The sequence below is a fragment of the Cucurbita pepo genome, chromosome LG09, assembly GCF_002806865.2.
Source record: "Cucurbita pepo subsp. pepo cultivar mu-cu-16 chromosome LG09, ASM280686v2, whole genome shotgun sequence".
Lineage (NCBI taxonomy): Eukaryota > Viridiplantae > Streptophyta > Magnoliopsida > Cucurbitales > Cucurbitaceae > Cucurbita > Cucurbita pepo.
In genome coordinates this window covers 8,321,062-8,347,165 of record NC_036646.1, presented here as the reverse complement: position 1 = coordinate 8,347,165, position 26,104 = coordinate 8,321,062, and the positions used below count along the sequence as shown (strand labels likewise).

At 40.5% G+C, this 26,104-nt stretch overlaps 4 protein-coding genes across 7 annotated transcripts; 1 reads left to right on the top strand and 3 right to left on the bottom strand.

Annotated features, from left to right (window-relative positions):
- The first annotated feature begins 3,322 nt into the window (after window positions 1-3,322).
- LOC111802449 (potassium transporter 10-like) lies at window positions 3,323-9,946 on the top strand. 3 transcript variants are annotated; one of them, XM_023686823.1, is made up of 9 exons: window positions 3,323-3,820; window positions 4,062-4,386; window positions 4,641-4,866; window positions 5,022-5,267; window positions 5,961-6,011; window positions 6,709-6,969; window positions 7,051-7,218; window positions 7,382-7,636; window positions 8,811-9,856. In XM_023686823.1, exons 2-9 carry the CDS (start codon window positions 4,261-4,263, stop codon window positions 9,854-9,856), a joined length of 2,379 nt encoding a protein of 792 aa, XP_023542591.1. In that variant the 5' UTR covers window positions 3,323-3,820; window positions 4,062-4,260. The 3 variants fall into 3 exon arrangements, with proteins under 3 accessions (XP_023542591.1, XP_023542590.1, XP_023542592.1); XM_023686822.1 differs by having other exon boundaries at window positions 3,324-3,904; window positions 8,811-9,946; XM_023686824.1 differs by lacking the exons at window positions 3,323-3,820; window positions 4,641-4,866 and having other exon boundaries at window positions 4,273-4,386.
- Window positions 9,947-11,228: 1,282 nt separating this feature from the next.
- Window positions 11,229-15,846, bottom strand: LOC111802454 (ankyrin repeat-containing protein NPR4-like). Of its 2 annotated transcripts, XM_023686830.1 has the most exons (5): window positions 15,381-15,846; window positions 14,166-14,627; window positions 13,933-14,088; window positions 12,095-12,583; window positions 11,229-11,935 (listed from the first exon to the last, which is right to left on the bottom strand). In XM_023686830.1, the coding sequence occupies exons 1-5, from the start codon at window positions 15,715-15,717 to the stop codon at window positions 11,433-11,435; spliced, it is 1,947 nt and encodes a 648-aa protein (XP_023542598.1). In that variant the 5' UTR covers window positions 15,718-15,846; the 3' UTR covers window positions 11,229-11,432. The 2 variants fall into 2 exon arrangements, with proteins under 2 accessions (XP_023542598.1, XP_023542597.1); XM_023686829.1 differs by having other exon boundaries at window positions 11,229-12,583; window positions 15,381-15,843.
- Window positions 15,847-18,373: 2,527 nt separating this feature from the next.
- LOC111802157 (dirigent protein 24-like) lies at window positions 18,374-19,033 on the bottom strand. Its single transcript, XM_023686421.1, has one exon. It carries the CDS (start codon window positions 19,031-19,033, stop codon window positions 18,374-18,376), a length of 660 nt encoding a protein of 219 aa, XP_023542189.1.
- A 1,856-nt stretch (window positions 19,034-20,889) lies between these two features.
- On the bottom strand, window positions 20,890-23,617 carry LOC111802541 (caffeoylshikimate esterase-like). The gene is made up of 8 exons (XM_023686948.1): window positions 23,519-23,617; window positions 23,400-23,435; window positions 22,371-22,497; window positions 22,144-22,290; window positions 21,922-22,052; window positions 21,665-21,802; window positions 21,325-21,423; window positions 20,890-21,238 (listed from the first exon to the last, which is right to left on the bottom strand). Exons 1-8 carry the CDS (start codon window positions 23,519-23,521, stop codon window positions 20,954-20,956), a joined length of 966 nt encoding a protein of 321 aa, XP_023542716.1. The 5' UTR covers window positions 23,522-23,617; the 3' UTR covers window positions 20,890-20,953.
- Between the last annotated feature and the right edge of the window lie 2,487 nt (window positions 23,618-26,104).

Below are 26,104 nucleotides of genomic sequence, written 5' to 3'. Positions count from 1 at the left end.
CGTCATGTTATAGGATCGTATTACTTACTTAATCTTAAATTATTATGATATTTTACCTTTACCAGCATGCATGACTGTCTTTGTAACAGCTCAGATCCACCGCTAGTAGATATTGTTTTCTTCAGACTTTCCCTTTCGGGATTCCCCTCAAGCCTTTAGAATGCGTCTGCTAGGGGAAGGTTTCCACACATTTATAAATTGTGGTTCTTTATAAGGGTGTGAAAGTCTTCCCCTGGTAGACACGTGAAAGTCTTCCCCTGGTAGACACGTTTTACCAGCATGACTGTCTTTGTAACAGCTTAGATCCACCGCTAGTAGATATTGTTTTCTTCAGACTTTCCCTTTCGGGATTCCCCTCAAGCCTTCTAGGGGAAGGTTTCCACACATTTATAAATTGTGGTTCTTTATAAGGGTGTGAAAGTCTTCCCCTGGTAGACACGTTTTAAAGCCTTGAGGGGAATCCCGAAAGAGAAAGCCCAAAAAAGACAATATCTACTAGCGGTGAATCTGAGTCGTTATAGTCTTCGTAATTAATTTAAAAATTTGTGTACTTTTTTTAATCATCATATTATTAGGATTTGTGAGATCCCCACATAGAAGCCTCTCCCTAACAGAAATATTATAAAACCGTGAGACTGACAACGATATATAATAGTTCGAAGAGAATAATATCTGTTAACGATACACTTGGACGGCTAGAAATGGTATTAGAGTCAGACACCAAGCGGTGTGCCAATGAGGACGTTGGTTCTCAAGAGAGATTGATGGTGAGATCTCTCATCGGTTGGAAACAGAGAATGAAGTATTACTTATAAGGGTATGAAAACCTCTCCCGAACATACATATTTTAAAACCGTGAGACTGACGACGATACTTAACGGGACGAAGTAATCAACTTGAGCTGTTACTGGATCACTCTTATTTCAATATGTTCCTCGTTTACTTGGGTATCGCAGTATTCTTTTTATGTTAAAAAATAATTAAAAAATAATTAAAAAATAATTAACCCTTACCTAACAATAAACCATGATTAGTGGAGATTGCAAATGTTTATGATTGGAGATCTAAGATCTAATCTTCTCGCATTTTCATGTTATTTTTGTAATTATATTATTTTATATAAAATAATTTTTAAATAGTTACAAACAGTATCAGAGAACCATATCTGCTAGCGGAGGGCTTGAACGGTTACAAATAGTATCATAGCTAGTCACGGGACGATGTGGTGCACTGGTCAGAGTAGGACTAGACCCTTTCCATAGTTGGCACGTTATAAAACCATGAAGTGGATGATGATACGTAACATGCCAAAACAAAACAATATCTATTAGTAGTGGACTTGAGTTGTTCAAAATGGTATCAAAGCTAGACACTGAGCGGTGCTAGCGAGGATGAGACATTTCTTATAAGAGTGTGGAAACCTCTCTGCTTTTAAAGAATCGTGAGGCTGACAGCGATACGAACGGGCCAAAGTGAACAATATCTCGATTCATTTATATATTTTCTCTTTTACTCGATTATCACAAACAACTCCCTAAATTAAAAAAAAAAAAAATTAAAAAATTAAAAAATTAAATTTAAAAAGTTATTAAACTCATTCATTTCTATATACCAACCTAACATATAGTTTAGTTGATAAAAAATATCTTTAAAGTCAGATTAATTCCGACCTCATATTATTATATTAGTTAAACATTGATTAGTATTTAGTGTAATTTATTTTGAGAGATCATTTACTTTATGAATTGGGTTAGAAGAAGACCAAATCGGCCCGAGCTAACGACTTCACAAGTTGGAAGTATGCATAGTGTCACAATTGTACTCTGTCAGGCCTCATAAGCCCTCGAGTTAGTCAGTTAATTGAAACTTAGGTCATCGTTGGTACGAGTAGTGTATGCTCAAGCCTTCGACTCCGTTCTTGAGAAAAAGTTAAAAAAACGAGGACAAAGAAAGTTTCAGATAACGTTTGGAAATCATTTAAGAAAGCAGAATTTGTGGCTAGTAACCAAGTAAGCAATAACGGCAAGTTTGATAAAGTATATCTTGGATAGGAAGAATTAACCACGGATCACACCCCTTCGAATTGTAATAATAGAAATAATAAGTAACATGAAAGCAAGTAAAAAGAGTTTGGAACGAGCATGCAGCCATAGGCAACTGCTCTGGACAAGCTGGACCATGACATCCAATGTAACCGCCCAGGCCTACAACTAGCCTATATTGTCTTTTTTGGACTTTCCCTTTTTAGCTTTCTCTCAAGGTTTTTGAACACGGAGGTTTCCACACCCTAACCGATGTGAAATCTCACAGTCCATACCCTTTTGGGGTCTAGTATCATCGTTGACATTTGTTTCTCTCTTCAATCGATATGAGATCTCACAATTCACCCCCTTTGAGGCCCAGCGTCCTCGTTGGCATTCATTGCTCTCTTCAATCAATGTGGGATCTCACAATCCACCCTCTTTTAGGGCTCAACATCCTCGCTGGCACACCTCCCTGGTGTCCATCCCCATTCGGGGCTCAATGTTCTCGTTAGCACACCGCCTAGTGTCTGGCTCACTTAGTGTGAGATTGTGAGAGGTTAGTGGAGACAATTTCGAGAAAGAGTTGTTTTAAGAAAATAAAAAACTATTTTATTATATTTATTTATTTTATTTGGGCTATTACATCGGACATGCTGCCACTCAGACAAACATGATCATACCACATAACACACACCCATAAATGAAACTAGGCTCCTCGACCCAGCTCACGTAGAGATCAAAGCTAGGGTTGACCATATTGGCCCAATTTCACATTTTCCTCGAGTCTAAACCCTAAACTCAATTACTTTTAGTTCGAATCTTCATCGCTCGGTTCGCTCAGTTGGTCTTAGTTTTGTCCTCTTATCTTGGATTTATCTTTCAACCCTAAAATTGTCCATAACGAATTCAATTCATAACTTTTGTCTTTTATGTTTACTCGTTCACTTTATATCACATGATCTGATTTTATTTTTCTTTAAAAAAAAAACATAATTGATAGTAATTATTTTAGCAACTACATGAATCCAAAACTAAATTTTATTTTAAGATAATAAAAAATTTGATAATTATTGATTTTGTCAATAATAGAGTATGTGTATATATATATATAAAAGATTGTTTTCCATAATTGAATTGAATTATTTTTCATAATAGTATTATTATAAAAGATATTCTCAGCATCATTCTTATTAAAACAAAAGTACTATCAAATTTATTTATTTATTTTCCGTAATTGAATTGGATTCTTGAGTTCATTTATTTTTGTTAATTTTTGAAAAAAAAACCCATAATTGATCCAACTTTAATGTAGCTAGTTACTAATTTGGAGGAAGTTTTAATTGAAGTAATCATAAGCCATGGAATCAAATCCTCAGCGACAGACTCGATCAGTAGGAGCCTCCACCAATGCCAAACTAGCCATCGACAAGAGCCATAAATTGCTACCCAACATCGATTTGACAAGCATTTTTGTTTGTTCTTCCAATTTCCTCACAAACCCATCTTCAAAATCTTGGTTCGGAGCTGAAATCTGTTGCTGATTCCCAGAGAATCAAGTGATTCTGAGTTGAGGACGAGGAGAACGAACGAACACCTTCCTGCTTTCTTTCTTTCACTCTCCGATTTCCCGATTGGGTGTGGAAATAATTGCAGAAATGGGTGTTTGATCTTCACTCAACAAAGATCCAAACGAGCTTGTGAAAGCGAGGACTAAAACGATTCAGCTATAGCACGCCTTCCTCTTCTGCACTGTGAAAGGACATGGGCCTGGCTCTACTCTGTGTATTGTTTGTTGGGTCTGTGAGAATTCTGCTAGTTTTTGATTTTGTGGTTTAAAAGAAACCGACCCCACTTGTGTGAATTTGCTGTCAAAGCGATAAGTACGAATTATTGTCTGTTTTGTGTTTTCTTTTTCTTCATTAATTGTTTTCTTTGGGCACAAGAGCCATGGATGGGGATGGGGAAGGTTGTGGGGGATATGAAAACCTCTGATTGTTATTTGGTTTCTATTGCCTTATTTTGCTCTATCTGGTGTAGGTTGTGTTCATCTATCCAAGTATATTTTGATGTTCTTGTTAAACTTCTTGGATTGCTCTGTTCATCGATGCTCCAAGCTGGGGTTTCTGTGATTTGAAATTGTAATCATTGCCTCTTGGGGAATCGGCCAATACCCACCTCGTTTCTCTTGGTGTTGAATAAGATTTCAAGTAAAGATCAGGCATCCTTGTTAACTAAGATGAGTTCGAGAGGGGAAAGCGATGGGGAGTCTGAAATGAAGGGAAGCATGTGGGTTTTGGACCAGAAACTCGATCAACCAATGGATGAAGAAGCTGGGAGGCTTAACAATATGTACAAAGAAAAGGTACCCACTGAAGCATCCATTGATCCTTGCTGAATTATATATGTTCTTAACCTCTCTCAGCTGTAAGGTCATTACTGGATCTTAGATATCCAAAACTGCAACTCCCCAGCTAGTTAATATCCATTTTAGAAGTTAAATTGCTGAGTTCTTGGAGATAATGAGTATGTAGTGGTAATGAATATGCATGTTTTTAGTGGGTGGGGAGGGAATTATAGGTGGTATTAACTCATCTGATAAGATCTTATATTTTCCAGAAATTCTCGGTATTGTTGCTTCTTCGACTTGCATATCAAAGCCTTGGAGTGGTTTATGGAGATTTGGGGACTTCTCCCCTCTACGTTTTTTACAATACATTTCCTCATGGAATTTCTGATCCGGAAGATGTAGTTGGAGCTCTTTCATTGATTATATACTCTCTCACTCTCATTCCTCTCATAAAATATGTATTTATCGTGTGTAAAGCCAATGACAATGGTCAAGGTAAGCTGTCCCAATTCCAAGCAATTTGTAACTGAGTTGACAACGTTTTTGAGTGCTAAAAGAATCACATGATGTCCTGTTGTTTCCTATCCCCTTTTGTTTTCCTGTTTGTTGGAGAATATGTTCCTCAAACGAGGTGTCTTGTATCTGTGTAGGTGGAACATTTGCTCTCTACTCCTTGCTATGTCGTCATGCAAATGTAAAAACTATTCCGAACCAACATCGAAAGGATGAGGAGCTAACGACATATAGCCGCTCTAAGTTTCACGAGCAATCGTTTGCTGCTAAAACTAAAGGATGGCTTGAAAGACAATCATCCAGGAAGAATGCGTTGCTCATTCTTGTTCTTGTTGGCACTTCTATGGTTGTTGGAGATGGAATTCTCACGCCTGCAATTTCGGGTATTATTTCTTTTCGAGTATTCACTCCCCAGGCCCCGACTTAGGACATAATTCATAGCTATTACTTTATGTTGGCCTGTGGATGTCTTAAGCTCACAGATATGTATTACTCAGTATAGTGCATAAACAGGAAGAAGCTAGGCTAAGAGATCTGATCATAAGGATCATTGCAAGTTTTTACATTTTCCCTTACTCGAATATCCTGTCATGTCATGTAGGGTTTAGACTAGGGAGATGGTTAGATTCCTCGAACTTTCGATGTTCGATTTCAGAACATTAGCAGAAATGCATTAGATGAAAGTGATCAAATCCGTTCATAGTGTAACGATACATCTTAATCTTGTATGCATTACATAAAATGATTAGTTGTGAGATCCCACATCGGTTGAGGAGGAGAAAGAAACATTTTTTATAAGCAGACACGTTTTAAAAATCTTGAGGGGAAGCCCGAAAGGGAAAGTCCAAAGAGGACACTATTTCATCTATTCTCGTCTTATCACCAGAAATTTCTCGTTAGTTGAATTATAAATATGTATTGAGTTGGAGGCCTGTTAATTAATCACTTCTTATTTCTATTCTCCGTGGAGTATGATATTTAATCACTTAGTCAGTATGTGTATGAATTCCTTGATTGGTTTGGATTCTATCTTGCTTCTGCAAATGAACAACTAACAATCTTTCTGTCATCAACAGTTTTATCTGCTGCGGGAGGGATCAAAGTAAACAAACCCCATGTGAGCAGTGGTATTGAGCTGATTCTGAAATTATCTTTGTTCTTAAATTGCTCGAGATCCCACATTGGTTGGAGAGAGGAATGAAACATTCCTTATAAGGGTGTGGAAGACTCTCCCTAGCAGACGTGTTTTAAAATCGTGAGGCTGGCGGTGTACGTAACGAGCCAAAACAGACAATATCTACTAGCGATGGGCTTGAGTTGTTACAAATGGTATCAGAGGCAGTCACCAGACAGTGTGCTAGTGAGGACGTTGGGCCCCCAAGGGGGGTGGATTGTGAGATCCACATTGGTTGCAGAGGGGAACGAAGCATTCCTTATAAGGGTGTGGAAACCTCTCCCTAGTAGACACGTTTTAAAACCGTGAGGCTGAGGGCGATACGTAACGGGTCAAAGCGGACAATATCTGCTAGCGGTGGGCTTGAGCTGTTGTAAATAGTATTAGAGCTAGTCACTGGACGGTGTGCCAGCGAGGACGCTGGCCTCCAAGGGGGGTGGATTGTGAGACCCCACATTGGTTGGAGATGGGTACGAAGCATTTCTTATAAGGGTGTGGAAGCCTCTCCCAAGCAGATGCGTTTTAAAATCGTGAGACTGATATCGATACGTAACGGACCAAAACGGACAATATCTGCTAGCGGTGGACTTGAGTTTGATGTTATTTTTTCTACCGAGGTCTGAAAATTTATCTCGTTCTCTGTGGTGCAGATGTAGTTGTGCTTGTTGCTGTTGCAATACTAGTAGGATTATTCAGCTTGCAACGCTATGGTACTGATAGAGTGGGTTGGCTCTTTGCCCCTGTTGTGCTACTTTGGTTTCTATTAATTGGTGGTATAGGCATGTTCAACATCTGGAAATATGATAGAACAATTCTAAGAGCCTTTTCACCTGTGTATATTTATCGCTATTTTAAAAGGCGAGGGATGGACGGTTGGACGTCCCTCGGAGGTGTTCTTCTGAGTATAACAGGTAAGTCTGCTATCACATTATGTGCACTTAGACATTCAACATTTGTTTATTTTCATTTCTAATGTTTAGTTGTAAATTCAGGCACAGAGGCTTTATTTGCGGATCTAGCTCATTTTCGTGTAGCTGCTATACAGATTGCTTTTACAGTATTTGTTTTTCCTTGCCTTCTCTTGGCATATTCTGGACAAGCTGCCTATCTTATGAGCAATATGGAGCATGTCAATGATGTCTTCTATCGTTCAATCCCAGGTCCTCTTTCTTTCTCATTGGTATCTAACGACACGTGCTTGTATGATACTCGTCGCGTTGCTTGAGAACTTGATCATTTTTTTAAAATGTGATAAAAACTTTTGTAAAATTGCTGTTTTCATAGGATTCTGGAAGTAATGATATGCTGATTCTCTGTTTGCAGAGTCCATATATTGGCCAGTGTTTCTTGTGGCAACTGCTGCTGCTATAGTTGCTAGTCAAGCTACTATATCTGCAACATTTTCAATAATCAAGCAGGCTCTTGCTCATGGCTGCTTTCCAAGGGTTAAAGTTGTTCATACCTCGAAGAACTTTCTTGGTCAGATATATGTTCCTGATATTAACTGGATCCTCATGGTTCTTTGCATTGCTGTGACAGCAGGATTTAAGAATCAAAGTCAAATTGGAAATGCTTATGGTAAGTGGTTCTCTGTTGTTATTGGTTCTGTTTTTTCATATCCTCTGTTGCAAATTTTTGGCGCAAATTCTGTTGTTTACGTTGACTTGCATATAAGAGAAATGATTGTAGCTAAATAGATGAGGCTTTCTGTAACGGCCCAAGTCCACTGCTAGCAGATATTGTTCTCGTTGGGCTTTCCCTTTTGAGCTTCCTCTCAAGGTTTTAAAATGAGTCTGCTAGGGAGAGGTTTCCACACCCTTGTAAAGAATGCTTCGTTCCCCTCTCCAACCGATGTGGGATCTTACAATCCACCCCCTTCGGAGTCCAGCATCCACGCTGACACTCGTTCTCCTCTCCAATCAATGTGAGATCTCACAATCTACCTCCCTTCGAGCTCAGCGTTCTTGCTGGCACACCGTTTGGTGTCTACCCTCTTTGGAGCTCAATATCCTCGCTGGCTCACTGTCCGATGTCCACCCCCCTTCGGGGCTTAGCATCCTTGCTGGCACACCGCATGATGTCCACCCCCTTTGGAGATTAGTGCCCTCGTTGGCACACCGCCTGGTGTCTACCCCCTTTGGAGATTAGCGCCCTCGTTGGCACACTGCCTGGTGTCCACCCCCTTTCGAGGCTCAGCGTCCTCGCTGGCAAACTGCCCGGTGTCCACCCCTTTTTGGGGCTCAGTGTCCTCGCTGGCACACCGCTTGGTGTCCACCCCTTTTCGGGGCTTAGCGTCCTCGCGGGCACACCGCCTGGTGTCCACCCCTTTTCGGGGCTCAGCGTCCTCGCTGGCACACCGCCCGATGTCCACCCCTTTTTGGGGCTCAGTGTCCTTGTTGGCACACCGCCTGATGTCCACCCCCTTTCGGGGATCAGAATTCTCGCTGGCACATCGCCTGATGTCCATCCTTCTTCGGGGCTTAGCGTCCTCGCTGGTACACCGCCCGATGTCAACTCCCATCGAGGCTCAATGTCCTCGCTGGCACACCACTTGGTGTCTACTCTTCTTCAGAGCTCAGCGTATTAAACATTTCACACGATAGTTTTTGAAGCACTAGAATCCGTTTTTCCTCTTAGGACCATCTACACAGCATTATGAACAGCTGAATAGAATGTCATTCATGCATTTAACTGGTTCTATTCGTGCGTAGAACTCCATTAAATCTTTCCATCTCTCTCTTTCTTTCAACAGGGACAGCAGTGGTGGTAGTCATGCTTGTGACCACACTGCTTATGATTCTAATCATGATCTTGGTATGGCGCTGTCATTGGGTCATCGCCCTGATCTTCACCGGTCTGTCGCTAATCGTGGAGTGCAGTTACTTTTCTGCTGTTCTCTTCAAGGTTGATCAAGGTGGCTGGGTACCCCTTGTGATTGCTGCAGCCTTTCTTATCATCATGTATGTGTGGCATTATGGTACTGTTAAACGATACGAATTCGAGCTGCACAGTAAAGTTTCAATGGCATGGGTTCTCGGTCTTGGTCCGAGTTTAGGATTAGTCCGTGTTCCTGGAATTGGACTTGTATATACCGAGCTAGCAAGCGGCGTACCTCACATATTTTCCCATTTCATTACGAATCTGCCCGCCATCCATTCTGTCGTCGTGTTTGTTTGCGTGAAATACCTTCCAGTCTACACCGTGCCAGAAGAAGAACGATTCCTGGTAAAGCGGATAGGACCAAAGAACTTCCACATGTTTCGTTGTGTCGCGAGATACGGTTATAAAGACCTCCACAAAAAGGATGATGACTTTGAGAAGAAGCTTTTTGATAGCATCTTCCTGTTTGTTAGACTTGAATCCATGATGGAAGGTTGTTCAGACTCTGATGAGTACAGTTTATATGGTCAGCAAACTGAGCATTCAAGGGATGGCCTGTTGATTGGCACCAATGGAAATGCAACTACATCCAATGGGGACATGACATTCTCATCGGTTGACTCGATCGTGCCTGTTCGATCTCCGGTGCGTTCGAATAACACGGTGAGATCATCTGGGCAGGCAAGCAACCATACGGATAGCGACGAGATTGAGTTCTTGATTAGGTGTAGAGATGCAGGGGTGGTGCATATATTGGGGAACACTGTAATTAGAGCAAGAAGGGAATCAAAATTCTACAAGAAGATAGCTGTGGATTATATATATGCATTTCTTAGAAAGATTTGCAGGGAGAACAGTGTGATTTTCAATGTTCCTCATGAGAGTTTATTAAACGTTGGCCAAATTTTCTATGTATAGTTCATTTAATTTAGTGATGGAATAGAGAGAGAATCAAATCTGTTTCTATATACTTTCAAAAGCTTTAATTTAGCATCATATTTATTTTTATGGATGACTTTGTTATATTTTACTTTGAAAACTTTAGCTTTTCGCATCATAAAACAAAAAGGAACTCTCAACGTTCAGTCGGGGCGGATTTGAATGTGTACATGAACCTCTAGTTGAGCTCGTATGTACATGAACTCTCGATTTTCTACACACGGTCTACGCATGTGCACATGAACCTCTAGCTGAGCTTGTATACGTACTTCTTGGACATGGCTTTTGACTAGCGTATACTTATTGTGAGATTCCACGTTGGTTGGAGAAGGAAACAAAGTATTCTTTATAAGGGTGCGGAAACCTGTAAGATCCCACATTGGTTGGGAGGAGAACGAAACATCATTTATAAGGGTGTGGAAACCTTTTCCTAGCAGACGTGTTTTAAAAACTTTGAGGGGAAGCTCGAAAAGGAAAGCCCAATGAGGACAATATCTACTAGCGGTGGACTTGGGCCGTTACAAATGATATCAGAACTAGACACTGGGCGATGTGCCTGCGAGGAGGTTGTTCCCTGAAGGGGGTAGACACGAGGCGGTGTGCCGATAAGGATGCTGGTTCCTGAAGGGGGTGGATTTGGTGGGGGTCTCACATCGATTGGAGAATGGAACAAGTGCTAGCGAGGACACTAGGTCCCGAAGGGGGCGATGTGCCAGTAAGAATGCTGGGTCCTGAAAGGGGTGGATTTGGTGGGGGTCACACATCGATTGGAGAATGGAACAAGTGCCAGCGAGGACATTAGGTCTCGAAGGGGTTGGATTGTAAGATCCCACATTAGTTGGGGAAGAGAGCAAAACACCTTTTATAACGATGTGGAAACTTCTTCCTAGTAGATGCGTTTTAAAAACCTCGAGGGGAAGCTCGAAAGGGAAAACCCAGAGAGGACAATATCAGATTGTGTGCCAGCAAGGACGCTGAATCTCGAAGGGGGTGGATTGTGAGATCCCACAACGGTTGGAAAGAGGAACGAACCATTATTTATAAAGGTGTAGAAACCTCTCCCTAGCAAACGCGTTTTAAAACAAGAGAACAATATCTACTGGGCTGTTACACTCATGTTGTCGGTGTACCACGGAGAGAAGGGAGCGCGCATAGTATCATGATATACATAATACCGTATCATAACATCATCCTGTACACACCCGTACTAATCATAACAGTAAAGTATCCCAATGCACATGAACATACACAAGCTTGAAGTCCTCATAGTTTAAAATCATGACATATATCCATGATACAAGATAAATCTTGGTTCATTTCATACATAACATAATCATTTTGCATCATTCCATAATATACAACACGATACCACACTTTCATAACATAGCACAGTTATCAACAACACAACATGTCAACAAGATATTCCATAACATAACATAGTTACAACATAACAAACAAACAAGTAAACAATCACAACCAACAACACATACAAACACCATAGAACACGTACCATTCATACTTCAAACAAAGAAACGAACACAGAAACATCCTAGTACTAATGTTCCCACCGATAGTATTTCCTCTCACTTCTCCTTTTCTTAAGCTCACGAAACAACTCAACAGCAAGAGAAGCAGAGGATGAGAACAACTTACGTTGATGGGGTTTGAACAGAAGTCTAGACAAGTAAGTGTTGTAAAACGTATCCATCCACAGTCCAAATTGAAGCGCAAAGAAGCAGCTAATTGGCACAATAGCTATTGCTGTCACAGTGGTTGGTATCCACACATTGGTCCCATCATAGAGCATAAAGAATGTCGCACTAAACGCTATAACCATGCACACAATTGATATGAACAGCGACGCTATTCCAAACAGCAGCTTAGACGGCAATGAGTGCAAGAAATCATCTTCCGCATAACGTGATGTCAAAATCGATAAGAACATAAGAATAGAAGTTGAAGATGATACCAACGCAAATGCATCTGATATCACAAATATAGTGAACCAAAACTCACGTTGAAAAACAGGGGTGCCTTTATCATCATTGCCACCAGGAACTGTGAAAGCAGCAGCAAAAACAACAGTAGCTATCAAAGTTGAGACAAGCATACAAGAATTTGCTGTGTTCTTCATCCATTCTTCACCTTCTTTACGAAGATCTTTATGTTCTTTAGTGAATAACTCACTTGGTATTAACTTAAGAGACTCAAACTCACATTTGGCTTCACGTTGGGATGGTAACACGATCTTTTCTACTTCTTTGAACCAAAGTAACTCACGTTGCATTTGAAGGGCTGCTCCTGAGACTCTGTTGAGATGGTTTGGAGCGGCGAGTTTTGCAGCTAAATGAAGCATGTTGTACTTTTCTTGACCTGTTGTTCTGTACTTTGCTGAGAAGTCTTTGAGGCCACTTATCTCGTGGATTAGGCTGAACACATTCTCGAGGCGATTTTCCACGGCTACGTGAAAGACATTCTGGCCATTTTCATCATCTTCCCATGCGATGTTTGGGTATGATCGAATGAGGAGGATTAGAAACTCGACGTTGCCTGCTCTTGCTGCATCGTGTAAGAGTATTGTGGGATGTTTGATGAACTTTAACATCTTTTTTTCGGGTAATTCTCGCAGGACATGTCCCCATAGTGATCTAACTAGTTGATGAGCTAGTGTCTTCATCACTTCTTTCTCGTAGATTCCTCTTGTCCCTTTAGTCAAAATATGAAAGCAAGATTCAACCAATATGTTCTTAGACGCAATCAAATTGTAACGGTTCAAGTCCACCACTAGCCGATATTGTTCTGTTTGGACTTTCCCTTTTGGTCTTCCATTCAGTTTTTAAAACGCGTGTGCTAGGAGAGGTTTGCACACCCTTATAAAGAATGTTTCGTTCTGCTCTCCAATCGACGTGGGATCTCACAATCCACCCACCTATGAAGCCTAGCATCCTCACTGGCACTCGTTCCTCTCTCCAATTGATGTGAGATCTTTCAATCCACCCACCTTCGGGCCCAACGTCTTCGCTAGCACTCATTTCTCTCTCCAATCGATGTGGGATCTCATAATCCACCTCCGTTTGGGACCTAGCGTCCTTGCTAGCACATCGCCTAGTGTCTACCCCCTTTGGGGCCCAGCGTTTTCTTTGGCACACTGCTCGATATCTACCCTCTTTGGGGCTCAATGTCCTCGCTGGCACACCGCCTGGTGTCTACCCCCTTTTCGGCTTAGCGTCCTCACTGGCACACCTCCCAGTATCTACCTCCTTCGGGGCCTAGCGTTCTCTCTAGCACACCGCCAGTGTCTACCCCCTTCAGGGCCCAGCTTTCTCTCTGACACACTGCCTAGTGTTACCCCCTTCGGGGCCCAATGTCCTCTTTGACACACCATTCAATGTCTACCCCTTTTGGGGCCCAGCGTCCTCACTGGCACACCGCCCGATATCTACCCCCTTGGCGGCTCAGTGTCCTTGCTGGCACACTGCACGGTGCTACCCCTTTCGCGGCCTAGCGTCCTCGCTAGCACATCGTCCAGTGTCTACCCCCTTCGGAGACCAGCGTTCTCTCTGGCACACCGCCCAATGTCTACCCTATTCGGGGCCCAGCGTCCTCTTTGGCACACCGCCAAGTGTTACCCCCTTTGGGGCCAGTGTCCTCGCTGGCGCCTAGTATCTACCCCCTTCGAGGCTAACGTCCTCGTTGGTACACGGCCTAGTGTATACCTCCTTTGCGTCCTCACTGGTACACCGCCCGGTGTCCACCCCTTTTGATTGGAGAGAGGAATGAGTGCTAGCAAGGACGCTGGGCCCCAAAGGTGGGTGGATTGTGAGATCCCACATCAATTGAAGAGAGGAACGAGTACAAGTGGTTGGGGATTGTGACATCCAACATCGGTTGGGGAGGAGAACGAAACATTCTTTGTAAGGGTGTGGAAAACTCCCTTACCCAATGCGTTTTGAAAGCCTTGAAAGAGAGTCCAAAAAGAAAAGTCCAAAAAGAAAAGTCCAAAGAGAACAATATCGGCTAGCGGTGAGCTTGAGCGAGAAACAATGAAAACTAACATGAGTTGATACGCTTCTTCCAAACACTCATCTCTGATCTGCTACTAATGGCAGATGGTTTCCTTGCCAAGACATGCAACGCCGTCTCATTATTATTCTTAGTGTCTCTCATAATCGCTAACTTAGGGTTCCTTTCCAGAATCTCCAAACTTATATCTACAAACAGAGAACATAATCCAAACACAAAGTAAGAACAAGCTAGAACACATAAGACACAAGTTCAGTTAATTTACCATAAAAATCACTATGAATGGTAGCAATAAGAAGCTCAATCTGGTCTTGAGAGCTCAGCTGCTTTCGATCAGTAACAGAGAACAGATAAGAAGCCATTTGCTTGCGTTGATACGATATAGCCATGAACAGGGGAGTGGCATTGCCAAATCCACGAATAAGGGGAAGATCTTTGTTCTTTTGCACCATAAGTTCAGCGATTCTTACAACACCTGAGGTTGCAGCAAAGCAAAGGGCAGTGTTTCCATGAGTGTTTACCATAGTCATGTCGTCTGGGGTCATTATGTTGATCAATTGCTCTACGAAATCGACGTGCTTGGCCCCAGCAGCAATGTGAAGAGCTGTCTCGTTGTCTCGCGTTATGTAGTTGCTTACAGCCCATGAAGGGTCCGCGCCTAGAATGGATTGAGCCTTCTCCCAATCTCCCTTGAGTGCAGCGTGATATAGGCTGATTTTTTTGGCAGCTGATTCAATGACCCAAATGAATATGGAACAACAAAATTTCATTTTTGATCCTAAACTCAAATTTTCATCATTCAAAGTTTTAATCTTTACAACCATTTTGATAATTTAAGTTTAAGGGTTTTTTTTTTTTTTTTTTTTTTTTTTTTTTTTTTNTTTTTTTTTTTTTTTTTTTTTTTTTTTTTTTTTTTTGTAGGTAAGTGGTTTCGTTCGAGGCTCAACAACGTCTTTGCTAACACACGTTCCCTTCTCTCTTCGCTAAGGAATGTCTGGCTCTCTCACAATTCACCCCCCTTCGGAGCCCAGCATCCTCGCTGACATTCATTTCTTTCTCCAATCAATGTGGAACCCCCCAATCCACCTCCCTTCGAGGCTCAATATCCTTGCTGACACACCACCTCATGTCCACCTCCATTCAGGGCTCAGCGTCATCGCTGGCACTCGTTCCCTTCTCCAATTGATGTGCGCCCCCCATCCATTCCCTTTCGAGGCTCAGCCTCCTTGCTGACACATAATCCGGTGTTTGATTCTGATACCATTTGTAACAACCTAAGTTCATCGAGTAGATATTGTCCTTTCTAGGCTTTTCCGAACACTTAGTTCCAGACACGATCTCACAGTATTTATTAAATATATTTTTTCAATTTATTTTACCTTTTCATGAATTTAAAACTACTTGGAAAGATATTTTTAAATAGTCATAATCAATTTCAATAAAAATAATTTAAAAAAAAAACTGAGCTAAAATCACTTACTTGTCCTCAACTGTTTAGTTTCTTCATCAAGGGGTTCTTCAATGTCCACGGTTTGGGTGTCGGCCGTGGCGCAGTGGCTATTGATCTGATCGGCAGTGACTTCCAATTGAAAGTCGTCACCGATAGACGCTGCAAGAATGAGGTTGCGTTCGACAACCACCTCGACTTTCTCACTCAACGAAGAACCATGTTCAAGTTTACGTTCTTGTTCTTGTTCTTGTTCTTGTAGGCTAAATTTGGCTCGAGAATCAATCGAATTGGAACCAGCTTCTGGGTCTTTTTCACTCTCCTTCCCTGGAATTGAAGCCACAATTTCCACTTCTTTTGTGCTGTTCATTCTCCTGAGCTCAAAGAAGGAGAAAATGGCGAAACTAAGGTAAGTTAATGTCTGAAGTTCAAGCTTTTAATGTGTTATAAAAAAGAGCTGAAAGCGGTGTGTGCATTGCATTTCATCCATAATCATCCATTGATCCAACACCTTATGTTTCTCTTTTCAATTCTGACCCACCAAACAGCTACCACGGTAGAAAACCTCCAATGTTGTGTTAATAGTAGACCCTACGAGACTGAAGTTAGTGTAGATGCATTCATGTTTAATAGCGTCTCTAAATTTTTAGAGCCTACGAAACTGAAGTAAGAATAGATGCATTCATGTTTAATAGCGTTTCTAAACTTTTAGAGCATGCAAGACTGGAGTAAAGATAAATGCATTCATGTTTAATAGTGTTTCTAAACTTTTTAGAGCCTATGGGGATTGTGGGATTAATTTCTTGATACAGATGCTTGTGAAAATAAAACGTAAATTCTATACGTTGATGGGAACAAATATTCATTATAAAGGGGTGGAAGCCTCTCCTTAGTATACACATTTAAAATCGTGAGGTTGACGAAGATATGTAATGGACCAAAGTGGACAATATCTGCTAGCAGTGGGCTTGGACGGTTACAAACGGTATTAGAGTAGCTAGGCACCGAGCGGTGTGCCAGCGAGAATACTAGGCCCTCAATGAGGTGGATGGTGAGATTTCACATCGGTTAGAGAGGAAACAAAGTATTCCTTCCAAGAGCATGGAAACCTATCCCTAATTGACCCATTTTATACGTAATAGGCCGAAACATACCACATTTACTAGGAGTGGGCTTGGACTGTTACAAAAATGCTCATTTGAGTTCTTATACTTTTAATAAGCGATCAACTCGGTCCACTTTTACAAATTTAAACGTAAATTTACACACAATACATGGATTTTTATTTCAAGAATATGGATACAATTTGTCGATGAAAAAAATCATCTCATTTTCATCGTCTTTAAAGATTTCACATTCAAACTTTTAAAGATGTGGCTACACTTCACGAACAAAAAGAAAAGGTCATCTCATTCTTTTCACGCTAATTATTGACCTAAATTTTAATTATAATAATTAAATTAATACTTTATTAAATTTTATAAATTTTGCATATCGAAAAAATTCATGTTAATTTATAAAAATAATATTTAATTTATTTATAATTGAATTAATTGACGATGGAATGTGTCTCACGTGGTGTGGTGTATTGGGATGGGATAAAGTAGAGGTAGACCTCGCCCACGTTTGAAGTAACACGTGGCGAAAAGTGATTAGCCAAGTGTCAAGGACTTGTAAATGATTGCCGTTCAGCTGGAACTCGACTTTCCACGTCATATCCCACTCATTTAAAAATGATAAATTTAGGTATTAACAACAAAAATTGCAAATTATAATTAAGTTATGATTTTATTAATTTTTAAAACGTGGATTAATAATTTGTGATTTCTTTTTTAAAGCAATAAAAATTATATATTTGTTTTTTTTTTTTTGCTTTTTTACTTTTTTTTTTTGTTGCTTAGTACACGTCAGCATCCACTTATGACTTTCGTGGCATTTTCCGGCTCCACCGTGTGTGACATATATTGTCCTTTTTTAAAACTATTTTAATAAATATTTAAAATTCTATCTAAATTCTAAAATGTATATAAAATTAGAAATAATATTTTGGAGTTTAAAATTAAATAAAACCATAGACTAAAAATAGGTGAAGCGTTCAATGTTCGACCGACACTACCTTATTGTTATCTCGTCTCTCGATCTTAACAAATTGCTCCATGTTTAAAACAATTACTGTCTCCATTATTATCTCCTTTACATTTATTGTTATCTCGTCTCTCGTTCTTTGCAACGAAATCATGTGATTCATCGATGCATTTCTTGCTTCTTTTCAAAAACTATCACTTTTCAACTAGATCAATTTTAAGCAACATAAAATTAGGGTTTTGCTCGGTATAAGACTTGACCAAATATCTCACGACACGTGCTGACGACAGTCATGGAACACTTGTATGAAATTACCATCTCGTTAAGGACAAATTTTATTGTTTATATGTCAAGGGCTGATAAAGTTTTGCGTGTTCCACGAACTCTTAATGTTTTCAGTAGTAAATTTGTATTTTTCTGGAAAAAAAACGTTGTCTAACAAAACAACAGCGTCTTAACCTATAGAATATGATTTAAGCCACTTTAAACGACAATTTTATAATCTTTTTATATGAGCATTGACCTCGAGATTTCTTTTCCTTCTTCCCAATAAGTTTAGTAAAAAGATGAACCAAGAAGCGGAAAGCTTCATTAGGCCATAGGTCCACCATGTCCATAGCCACATGTGCTCGACCCATCTAGACTGAACCTTATTCAACTCGACCCAACTATATCCGACGCACGCTTTTAGGTTTTTTGGCCCATTTTTGTATTTTGGCTTAACATAGGCAAACTTAATTGGCCCTATTTCTAATGTATTCATACAAATTTAAAATTTAAAAATGAAAATCCCATTAAAAAAAAAAACTTTAATAAATTTAGTATAATATAATTTATGTATAGTAACATAATAATAATAATAATAATAATAATACAAAATTAAAACATGTTGACAAATTGTTTAAGATTAGTTGACTTTCAATCTAATGTTGTGGACTTAGTTAATTAGAGAGGTAAACGCTGACGTGGACAATTGTATCCACTCCGTCGGTCAAATGTTGACTCTCCCGACGGCGGAGGTTCTCAATCACCGCAAACCCACCAGCCTTCTCATACTTTCCGGTCCCACCAACCACCGCAATTGGGGACTCCGGCGACCCTCTCCGGTGGACCCCAAAGAAGCTTATTGTGTCCTGGTCATCGTCGTCGTCGTTATGTCTACGTAAGATCACCGTGAATGCAACGGTATGGCTAGAACCATCCAAGCTGCTAACAAAGTAGAAGCCTTGAGCTCTACCAACAACAGCCGATCCCAGCTCCTCACCGTCAGTCACCTCGTCGTCGATGGCCGTGAGCGACCCAAACACGACAAACTCCGGCTTCTTGATGGTGGTTATCAGCGGGACACCGCCGGGGATAGGGAAATTGTTGTTTTTGGGCTTGGAGAATGGGAGGCCGGAGGAGGGCTCCGCCGCCTTGGACTTGGGTGTTGCTCCGGTGACCGTTCTTGCTGATGGGTGTGATCCACCCATAATATCATGCATGAAGAAAGACAGTGTAGGAGTAGGAGATTGTGGGGCCGACAGGTGGAGGGTTGTTGCTGAGTCAGCAGAGGATAGAGCTGTGAGAAAGAGGAAGAGAGAGAGTGGAAGTTTGGCCATTAATTTAGGGTTTAGGGGAAATGATATGAGAGAGAATGGTTATATATATGAAGTTTAGAATGTAAATGAAGTGGATAAGATGGAGTTGGTTGTTTTTTTTATGTTTTTTTCCCCCTAATGTGATTTAGTTGAATTACCTAAACCATTTCAACAAAACTATTAATCGGTATACGGTCAAAAAGTTATTCGAAAAACGTTATGTGAACCTCTTCCTAGTAGACACGTTTTCAAATCGTGAGGCTGACAACGATATGTGATGGGCCAAAATGGACATTATATGCTAGAGGTAGGTTTGGACTGTTACAACCGGTATAGAGCCAAATATCAAGTAGTGTGCTAGTGAGGACGCTGGACCCCTAAGGAGGTGGATTGTGAGATCCCATGTTGGTTGGAGAGGGGAACGAAGTAGACACGTTTTAAAATCGTGAGGCTGATAGTGAGGCGTAACGAGCCAAAACGGACAATATTTGCTAGCGGTGGGCTTGGGCTGTTACACGAGTCAGACATCGTGCGATGTGCCAGCGAGGATGTTAGGCCCCCAAGGGAGTGGATTGTGAGATCTCACATTGGTTGGAGAGGGGAACGAAGCAGACATGTTTTATAATCGTGAGGTTGACGACGATATGTAACGAGCCAAAGTGGACAATATTTGTTAGTGGTGGGCTTAGGTTGTTACACGAGTCAGACATCGTGCGATGTGCCAGCGAGGATGTTGGGTCTCCAAGGGGGTGGATTGTGAGATCTCACATTGGTTGGAGAGGGGAACAAAGCAGACACGTTTTATAACTGTGAGGTGGACGACGATACGTAACGAATCAAAGTGGACAATATCTACTAGCAGTGGACTTAGGTTGTTACGTCACGTTCTATTTCATTTCTTTCTTAATTAATATTGATAATCGTTTACCTAAACATTAATATCAAATTTACCGTAAGTTCTTGAGGATTGTTAGAGTCTCATGTTGGTTAATGTGAGGTCCCACATCGGTTGTAGAGGGGAACAAAACATTCCTTGTAAGAGTATGAAAACCTTTCCCTAATAAATGCGTTTTAAAATTGTAAGACTAACAGCGATACGTAACAGACCAAAATAGATAATATCTATTAGCAGTGAACTTAGACTATTATAATTAGTCAGAGAAAGAACATAACTTTACGATGAAACTTAAATAATTCATATAATGTTTCAAGTCAAAGTCACGTCATTTCAAGTAACAGTTATGTTGACTTTTGAACCGTAAGTCCAATAAAAAAATATTAAATTGGAAAACAAAGGGTAACCTACTAAATTATTATACATGAAAAAAAAAAGAAAAAATATTAAATATAAAATTAAATATTAATTAAAGTTGCATCAACTTGACCTTCGTTTTCAATGAATTATAACGAAACAGCCATTTTCAAGTTGCATATCGTGATCCTTAACAACTACTTGAAACGTCCAAGCCTAGATAATCCTATCTAATAGATATTCTAAATCTTTTTAATAAAAATTAGATTAAAAGCGTTTTTGAGACGAGTAGTTCAGGCAACTTCCTTTGAAATGGGTCTTTCAAGGACAATACCGAAGACAAGGGTGTATCGATATTGCACTCCAGCTCATGTGTTGGAAGTTGGATTATGTAATCCCATCTGAAACTTATGCCATAAATGGTTTAACATGGACATAGGAGAGTCCGAACCAGGATGGATAGATGTTCGGGATGTCTTAATGAGATGACAACACATGAGTCAGTTTCCGATAGATGTGTTTGAACAAGCCAAGATGGTTGATATGCCCCGAGACATGGAGACGACATTACGATGCATGAATCATGTTGTTGAGAGCCAATATGACAATGAAATGAGACGAGACGTTGTTGTATCGCATGCAAATGTTCGCCATTTATAAATCACAACATATACACTAACATAAAACATTTATAAATCATTTGATTTGAATTGAAGATCATCACATTCAGTCTTGAGCTGTTGTTCAATCCTTGAATTTCCCAAAGCACATCTTTCATCCAACCAACCAATTATGTCTGCAAACACAATATCAATGTTTTCAACTGTCTCTCCATACAGCAATCCATGCCACATCTCTGGATATTTCTTCAAGCTCTTGTCCCAGCTCGACGCCTTCTCGTGGAGTTGCTCGCTCACCGATATATCGGTCACTCGATCGGCTTCCCCATGGAGAATCATGAACGGAAACGAAACCTACTTATTCATAACATATCAATCGTTAAACCACCACTGAACCCAAAAGCTTAAATGATCAATTAAAACAATGAAAAATGGCGAACCTCTTCGAGTCGTTGCTCGAGATCTAAGCTGATTCTGAGAAGTTCATGGCCAGTGTTCAAGCGAGGCCGTCCTTTGTAGCAGTAAGGATTGGTTCTTATCTGTTGGTGGATTAACATGCTTGAGTTCTAATGAACATGTAACGGACCCAGACCCACCGCCAGTAGATATTGTCTTATTTGAACTTCTCCTTTCGAGTTTTTCCTCAAGGCTCTAAAACGGGTCTGTTAGGGAGAGGTTTCCACACCTTTCTAAAGGGTGTTTCGTTCTCCTCCCCAACCGACGTGGGACATCACATAACACTTATGTGCTAAAAAAACAGAGGAGATTAAGAAATATTACCTGATGTCGGATCTCAGGAGCTTTGAAGGCAACATCAATGATATCTTGGGTTGGGATTATCTTCCATGTGGGTATCAAATTGCAAAGCTTTGTCAATATACTTACAACTATTGGGCTTGGCTTTACATCCTCTGCTATCTACCAAAAACAGGGGAATTTTCAAAAACAGGGGAATTTCTTACCTTTAAATTCAAGAATCATTCAAAGTTCTAAACATAAATTCAGCTAATTTTGAATGAGAAAAAGAATGTTCATACCTTACACATAGGTGCAACCAAGACAGCACCATCCCAATAATCTGGTTTCTTTCTGTGCAAAAACAGAGCCACTGCACCTCCCATGGACTCCCCTAATAGATATCTCATTTTCATCTTGTTCTCTTTCATTTCTGAGCATTCAAAAACATGTTTTTAATGAAACCCATATGATAATTTTGGATTAAAATCATAAAGATGGAAGATTTTGGATGAAGAAGAGACCAGAAATGGCTGTGAAGTGATTGGAGCAATCATCCACTACATGATCAAAGCTTGTAATGTAGCCTTGTAAGCCGTCTGACTTTCCATGGCCTTCGTAATCGATCCCATGAACTGCAAAACCTGCCTTTGCCAGACGAACTGCGGTGCCTATGATTCAAATTGAAGTTTATAATTTAGTCTCAGTTTTTGGGTGTTTTGTGGAAGGAGATAAGTTTATGAGTTGTTACTGTTCATGGTGATGCTGCATTCCATTGCGTAGCCATGACAGATGAAGATCAAACCCTTTGGTTCCTGATTCTTTGGAACCCATTTGCACGTGAAAAGCTTCAACCCTCGTGTGTTCAATATATATTCCTGCAAATCCAAGCCAAAATTTAACCCGAAAACTACCACAACCCAAACACACAGCTAATAGATATTGTCTGTTTTGGCCGGTTATGTATTCAAAGTCCACCGTTGGTAGATATCGTCTGTTTTGGCCCTTTAGGTATCACCGTTAGTCTTACGATTTTAAAATATGTCTATTAGGGAGAGGTTTCCACACCTTTATAAAGAATGTTTCGTTTTCCTCTCCATCCGACACTACCAGCCTCATGGATTGTCAGTTTTGGCCCGTTACGTATAGCCGTAAGCTTCACGATTTTAAAATGCATCTGTTAGGGAGAGGTTTCTACATCTTAATAAGAAATGCTTTGTTCCTCTCTCCAACCAATGTCGTCAGCCTCACAGTTTTAAAAGACGTCGGCTAGGGGGAGCTCTCCACACTGTTATTACGAACGTTTCGTTCCCTTTCCCAACCGAGCCGTGAGCCTCACAAGTTATCCGTTTTGGCCCGTTACGTATAGTCGTCAACCTCACGATTTCAAAACGCGGCTGTTAGAGAGAAGTTTTCACACCCTTATAAGGAATGTTTCGTTCCCCTTTTCAACCGACACCATCAACCTCACAGTTTTAAAAACGTGTCTGTTAGGAAGAAATTTCTACACCCTTATAAAGAATGTTTTATTCCCCTCTCCAACTGATATCATCAGCCTCACGGTTTTAAAATGACACCCTTGTAAAGAATGCTTCGTTCCCCTCTCCAACCGATATTATCAGCCTCCTGCTTTAAAACGTTTTCACTAGGGAGAGGTCTCCACACCCTTATAAGTAATGCTTCGTTCCACTCTCCAACCGATATGTACTTTCACAAAACCCGTAAACCAATAAACATCCTAATCTTAACACAAAAAACAACAACAAACTTAAGGGCTAACCTCTTCATAAGCAATACCATCAAGTGTTTGAGCAGCCTACAAGACATTCAAGAACATGTCAGAGAAAGAGAGAGAAAGACACAGCACAGAACAAGAGACAGAGACAGAGAAGGGACAACCATGGAGAAGAATCTGTCAGAAGAAGAGGAAGAAGATGATTGAAAACTTTTGAGCTGAAAAGCGCAGAAGATTAGATATTTTTAAAGGCAGCCATTGAAGAACAAGAAGTGTTGAATGTGAAAGCATTTAATGCATCAAACATTCAAAAAGAGCAGGCGAGTTCGTCCACATGTCAACTTGTCCGTGACAACTTTTCCTTGTCAGCTTCAAATGGGTTTGGATTCATTAGCCTTAACATAACCAAAGTGACAAATATCTCACCATGAAAGATTGCTCTGTTTACGTATACCTTAAGGGACTGCATTTCTTTTGGCAGTGACCGGTCGCGACAGTTTAGAGAGCGGGTGTAACAGTTCAAGTTCACTACTAGCAGATATTATCATTTGGGCTTCCCTCAAGGTTTTTGAAACGCGTCTAGGATTCCACACCCTTATAAGGAATGTTTCTAGTATCTCACAATCCCCCGTCCATTACTAGTAGATATTATTTTCTTTGAGCTTTTCCTTTCGTACTTCTCTGATTTTTAAAAAACGTCTACTAGAGAGATATTTCCACAATACAGAGTTCGAAAGGAAAGTTAGGAATAGGATATTTGGTAATGAATTTGAGATTATCCAAAAAAAAAAGGACGATATTTGTGGGGGATGCTGACTTTGTAGCTGCCCGCCAGCATTGACTATCACTGATTAATTAGGCATTTATTGTGGCTAGAAAGTAAGGATGATCCAACCGTGTATGAATTATTATCTCCATGTTGATATGATTCATGTTTTGCTTGAGCCTTCCTAGAAAAGGTGATGGATAGGCACGTTTAAGTTTCTTATGAACACTCCACCGACGTCTTTCTTCTTCTTCTACCCAAATTCGACTGTGGATTAAAAGTGTGTGAGATTTCACATCGGTTGGAGAGGAGAATGGAGCATTGTTTTTATAAGGGTATGGAAACTTCTCTCTAGTAGACACGTTTTAAAGTCGTGAGACTGATAGCCATATCTTTGTGTCTCTTTGTTTAATTTCTGCTTGTGAGTGTGTGAGTGTGATCGATTTTGCTTCCGTTTCCGCTACAACAATTGGATATCATAACATTTTTTGTTGTGACATTCTGCTACAACAATTGGATATCAGACCATTTTAATGGTTGTGGCATTTCGACACAACAAGTGGTATTAGAGCATTTTGGTTGTGACATCTAGATACAACAAGTGGTATCAGAGTATTAAAGGTTGTGGCATTACGACGCATAACAGGTGGTATTAGAGCATTGAAAGTTGTGGCATGTACAACACAACAGGCGGTACAAGAGCTTTGCGTACAACAATTAGTATCATAGCATGGGTATCAGCTTCCGCTACAACAATTGGGTATCAGCTTTTTGGTTGTGGCATTACGCACAACAGCTGGGCCTCTAAGGGGGGTGGATTATGAAATCTAACATTGGTTGGAGAGGGAAACGAAACATTCCTTATAAGGGGTGGATTATGATATCCCATATCAGTTGGAGAGGAGAACAGAACATTCATACGGTGGGTGGATTGTGAGGTCTCACATCAGTTGGAGAAGAGAACGTAACATTCCTTATGAAGGTGTGGAAACCTCTATCAAGTAGATGTATTTTAAAACGGCCAAGGTTGACGATTGACGACGATACGTAACATCCTTATAATAGTGTGGAAAACTCTTTTTAGTAGACGCGTTTTAAAACCGTAAAACTTACCGACGATAAATATTTTAGATATTTTGGAATCAATCCAATCCATTTTAAGGATTTTTATTCAATAATTGCTTGGAGCTGCTAGTATCATGGCTCATGAGCGTCATCATTGAGGAGGCTCTTAGCATGTGAGATCAACACCAATACATCGTACCAAATGATGATTTCCTTAGAACAACAACTTCTCACCATGATAGAAACTATGAGATGCATCTTGTGGCAGAAAATGAGGGAGATAGATGTCCTTAACTTAACCAAAGAAGTGGACCGAAATGTCGTGGACGACACTACAGCGCTACAGAAAGATATGAGCAGCAAGGAAGAGGCACAACGTGCACAACACAAACAGTACCAGCTCAAGCCCACCGCTAATAGATATTGTTCGCTTTAGCCTGTTACGTATGGTCATTAGTCTCACAGTTTTAAAACGTGTGTGTTAGGGAGAGGTTTCCACACCCTTATAAGGGATGTTTCGTTCACATTTCCAACCGACGTGGGATCTCACAATCTACTCTCTGGAGGGCCAACATCTTCGCTGCACACCGTCCAGTGTCTGGCTCTGATACCATTTTTAACAACCCAAATCCACCACTACAAGATATTGTCCACTTTGGCTCGTTACGTATCGCCGTCAACCTCACATATTTAAAACGTGTCTGCTAAAGACAAGTTCCCACACCCTTTTAAGGAATGTTTCGTTTCCCTCTCCAACTGATGTGAGATCTCATAACAACAAAACAGTCCACACAGCCCTCCAATGTTAGAATAGTTTCGCTTGGTTGCTCTACCAAGCGGAAGATGTACCTCAAGCTGTAGCTGCTCTAACACTAAATGGACAACTTTGAAAGTGCTTTGGTTGCAAATATTTTCGTTA

Coding starts and splice junctions, on each gene's coding strand:
- LOC111802449 (XM_023686822.1), top strand. CDS start 4,261: ATGAGTTCGAGAGGGGAAAGCGATGGGGAGTCTGAAATGAAGGGAAGC. Junction 4,387..4,640: donor ACAATATGTACAAAGAAAAG/GTACCCACTGAA, acceptor TATATTTTCCAG/AAATTCTCGGTATTGTTGCT. Junction 7,637..8,810: donor TCAAATTGGAAATGCTTATG/GTAAGTGGTTCT, acceptor TTCTTTCAACAG/GGACAGCAGTGGTGGTAGTC.
- LOC111802454 (XM_023686829.1), bottom strand. CDS start 15,717: ATGAACAGCACAAAAGAAGTGGAAATTGTGGCTTCAATTCCAGGGAAG. Junction 14,628..15,380: donor AACTAAACAGTTGAGGACAA/GTAAGTGATTTT, acceptor TCATTGAATCAG/CTGCCAAAAAAATCAGCCTA. Junction 12,584..13,932: donor GAAGAAGCGTATCAACTCAT/GTTAGTTTTCAT, acceptor TTTTGACTAAAG/GGACAAGAGGAATCTACGAG.
- LOC111802157 (XM_023686421.1), bottom strand. CDS start 19,033: ATGGCCAAACTTCCACTCTCTCTCTTCCTCTTTCTCACAGCTCTATCC.
- LOC111802541 (XM_023686948.1), bottom strand. Junction 22,053..22,143: donor TCACTTCACAGCCATTTCTG/GTCTCTTCTTCA, acceptor TTGAATGCTCAG/AAATGAAAGAGAACAAGATG. Junction 21,803..21,921: donor TGGTTGCACCTATGTGTAAG/GTATGAACATTC, acceptor TGTTTTTGGTAG/ATAGCAGAGGATGTAAAGCC.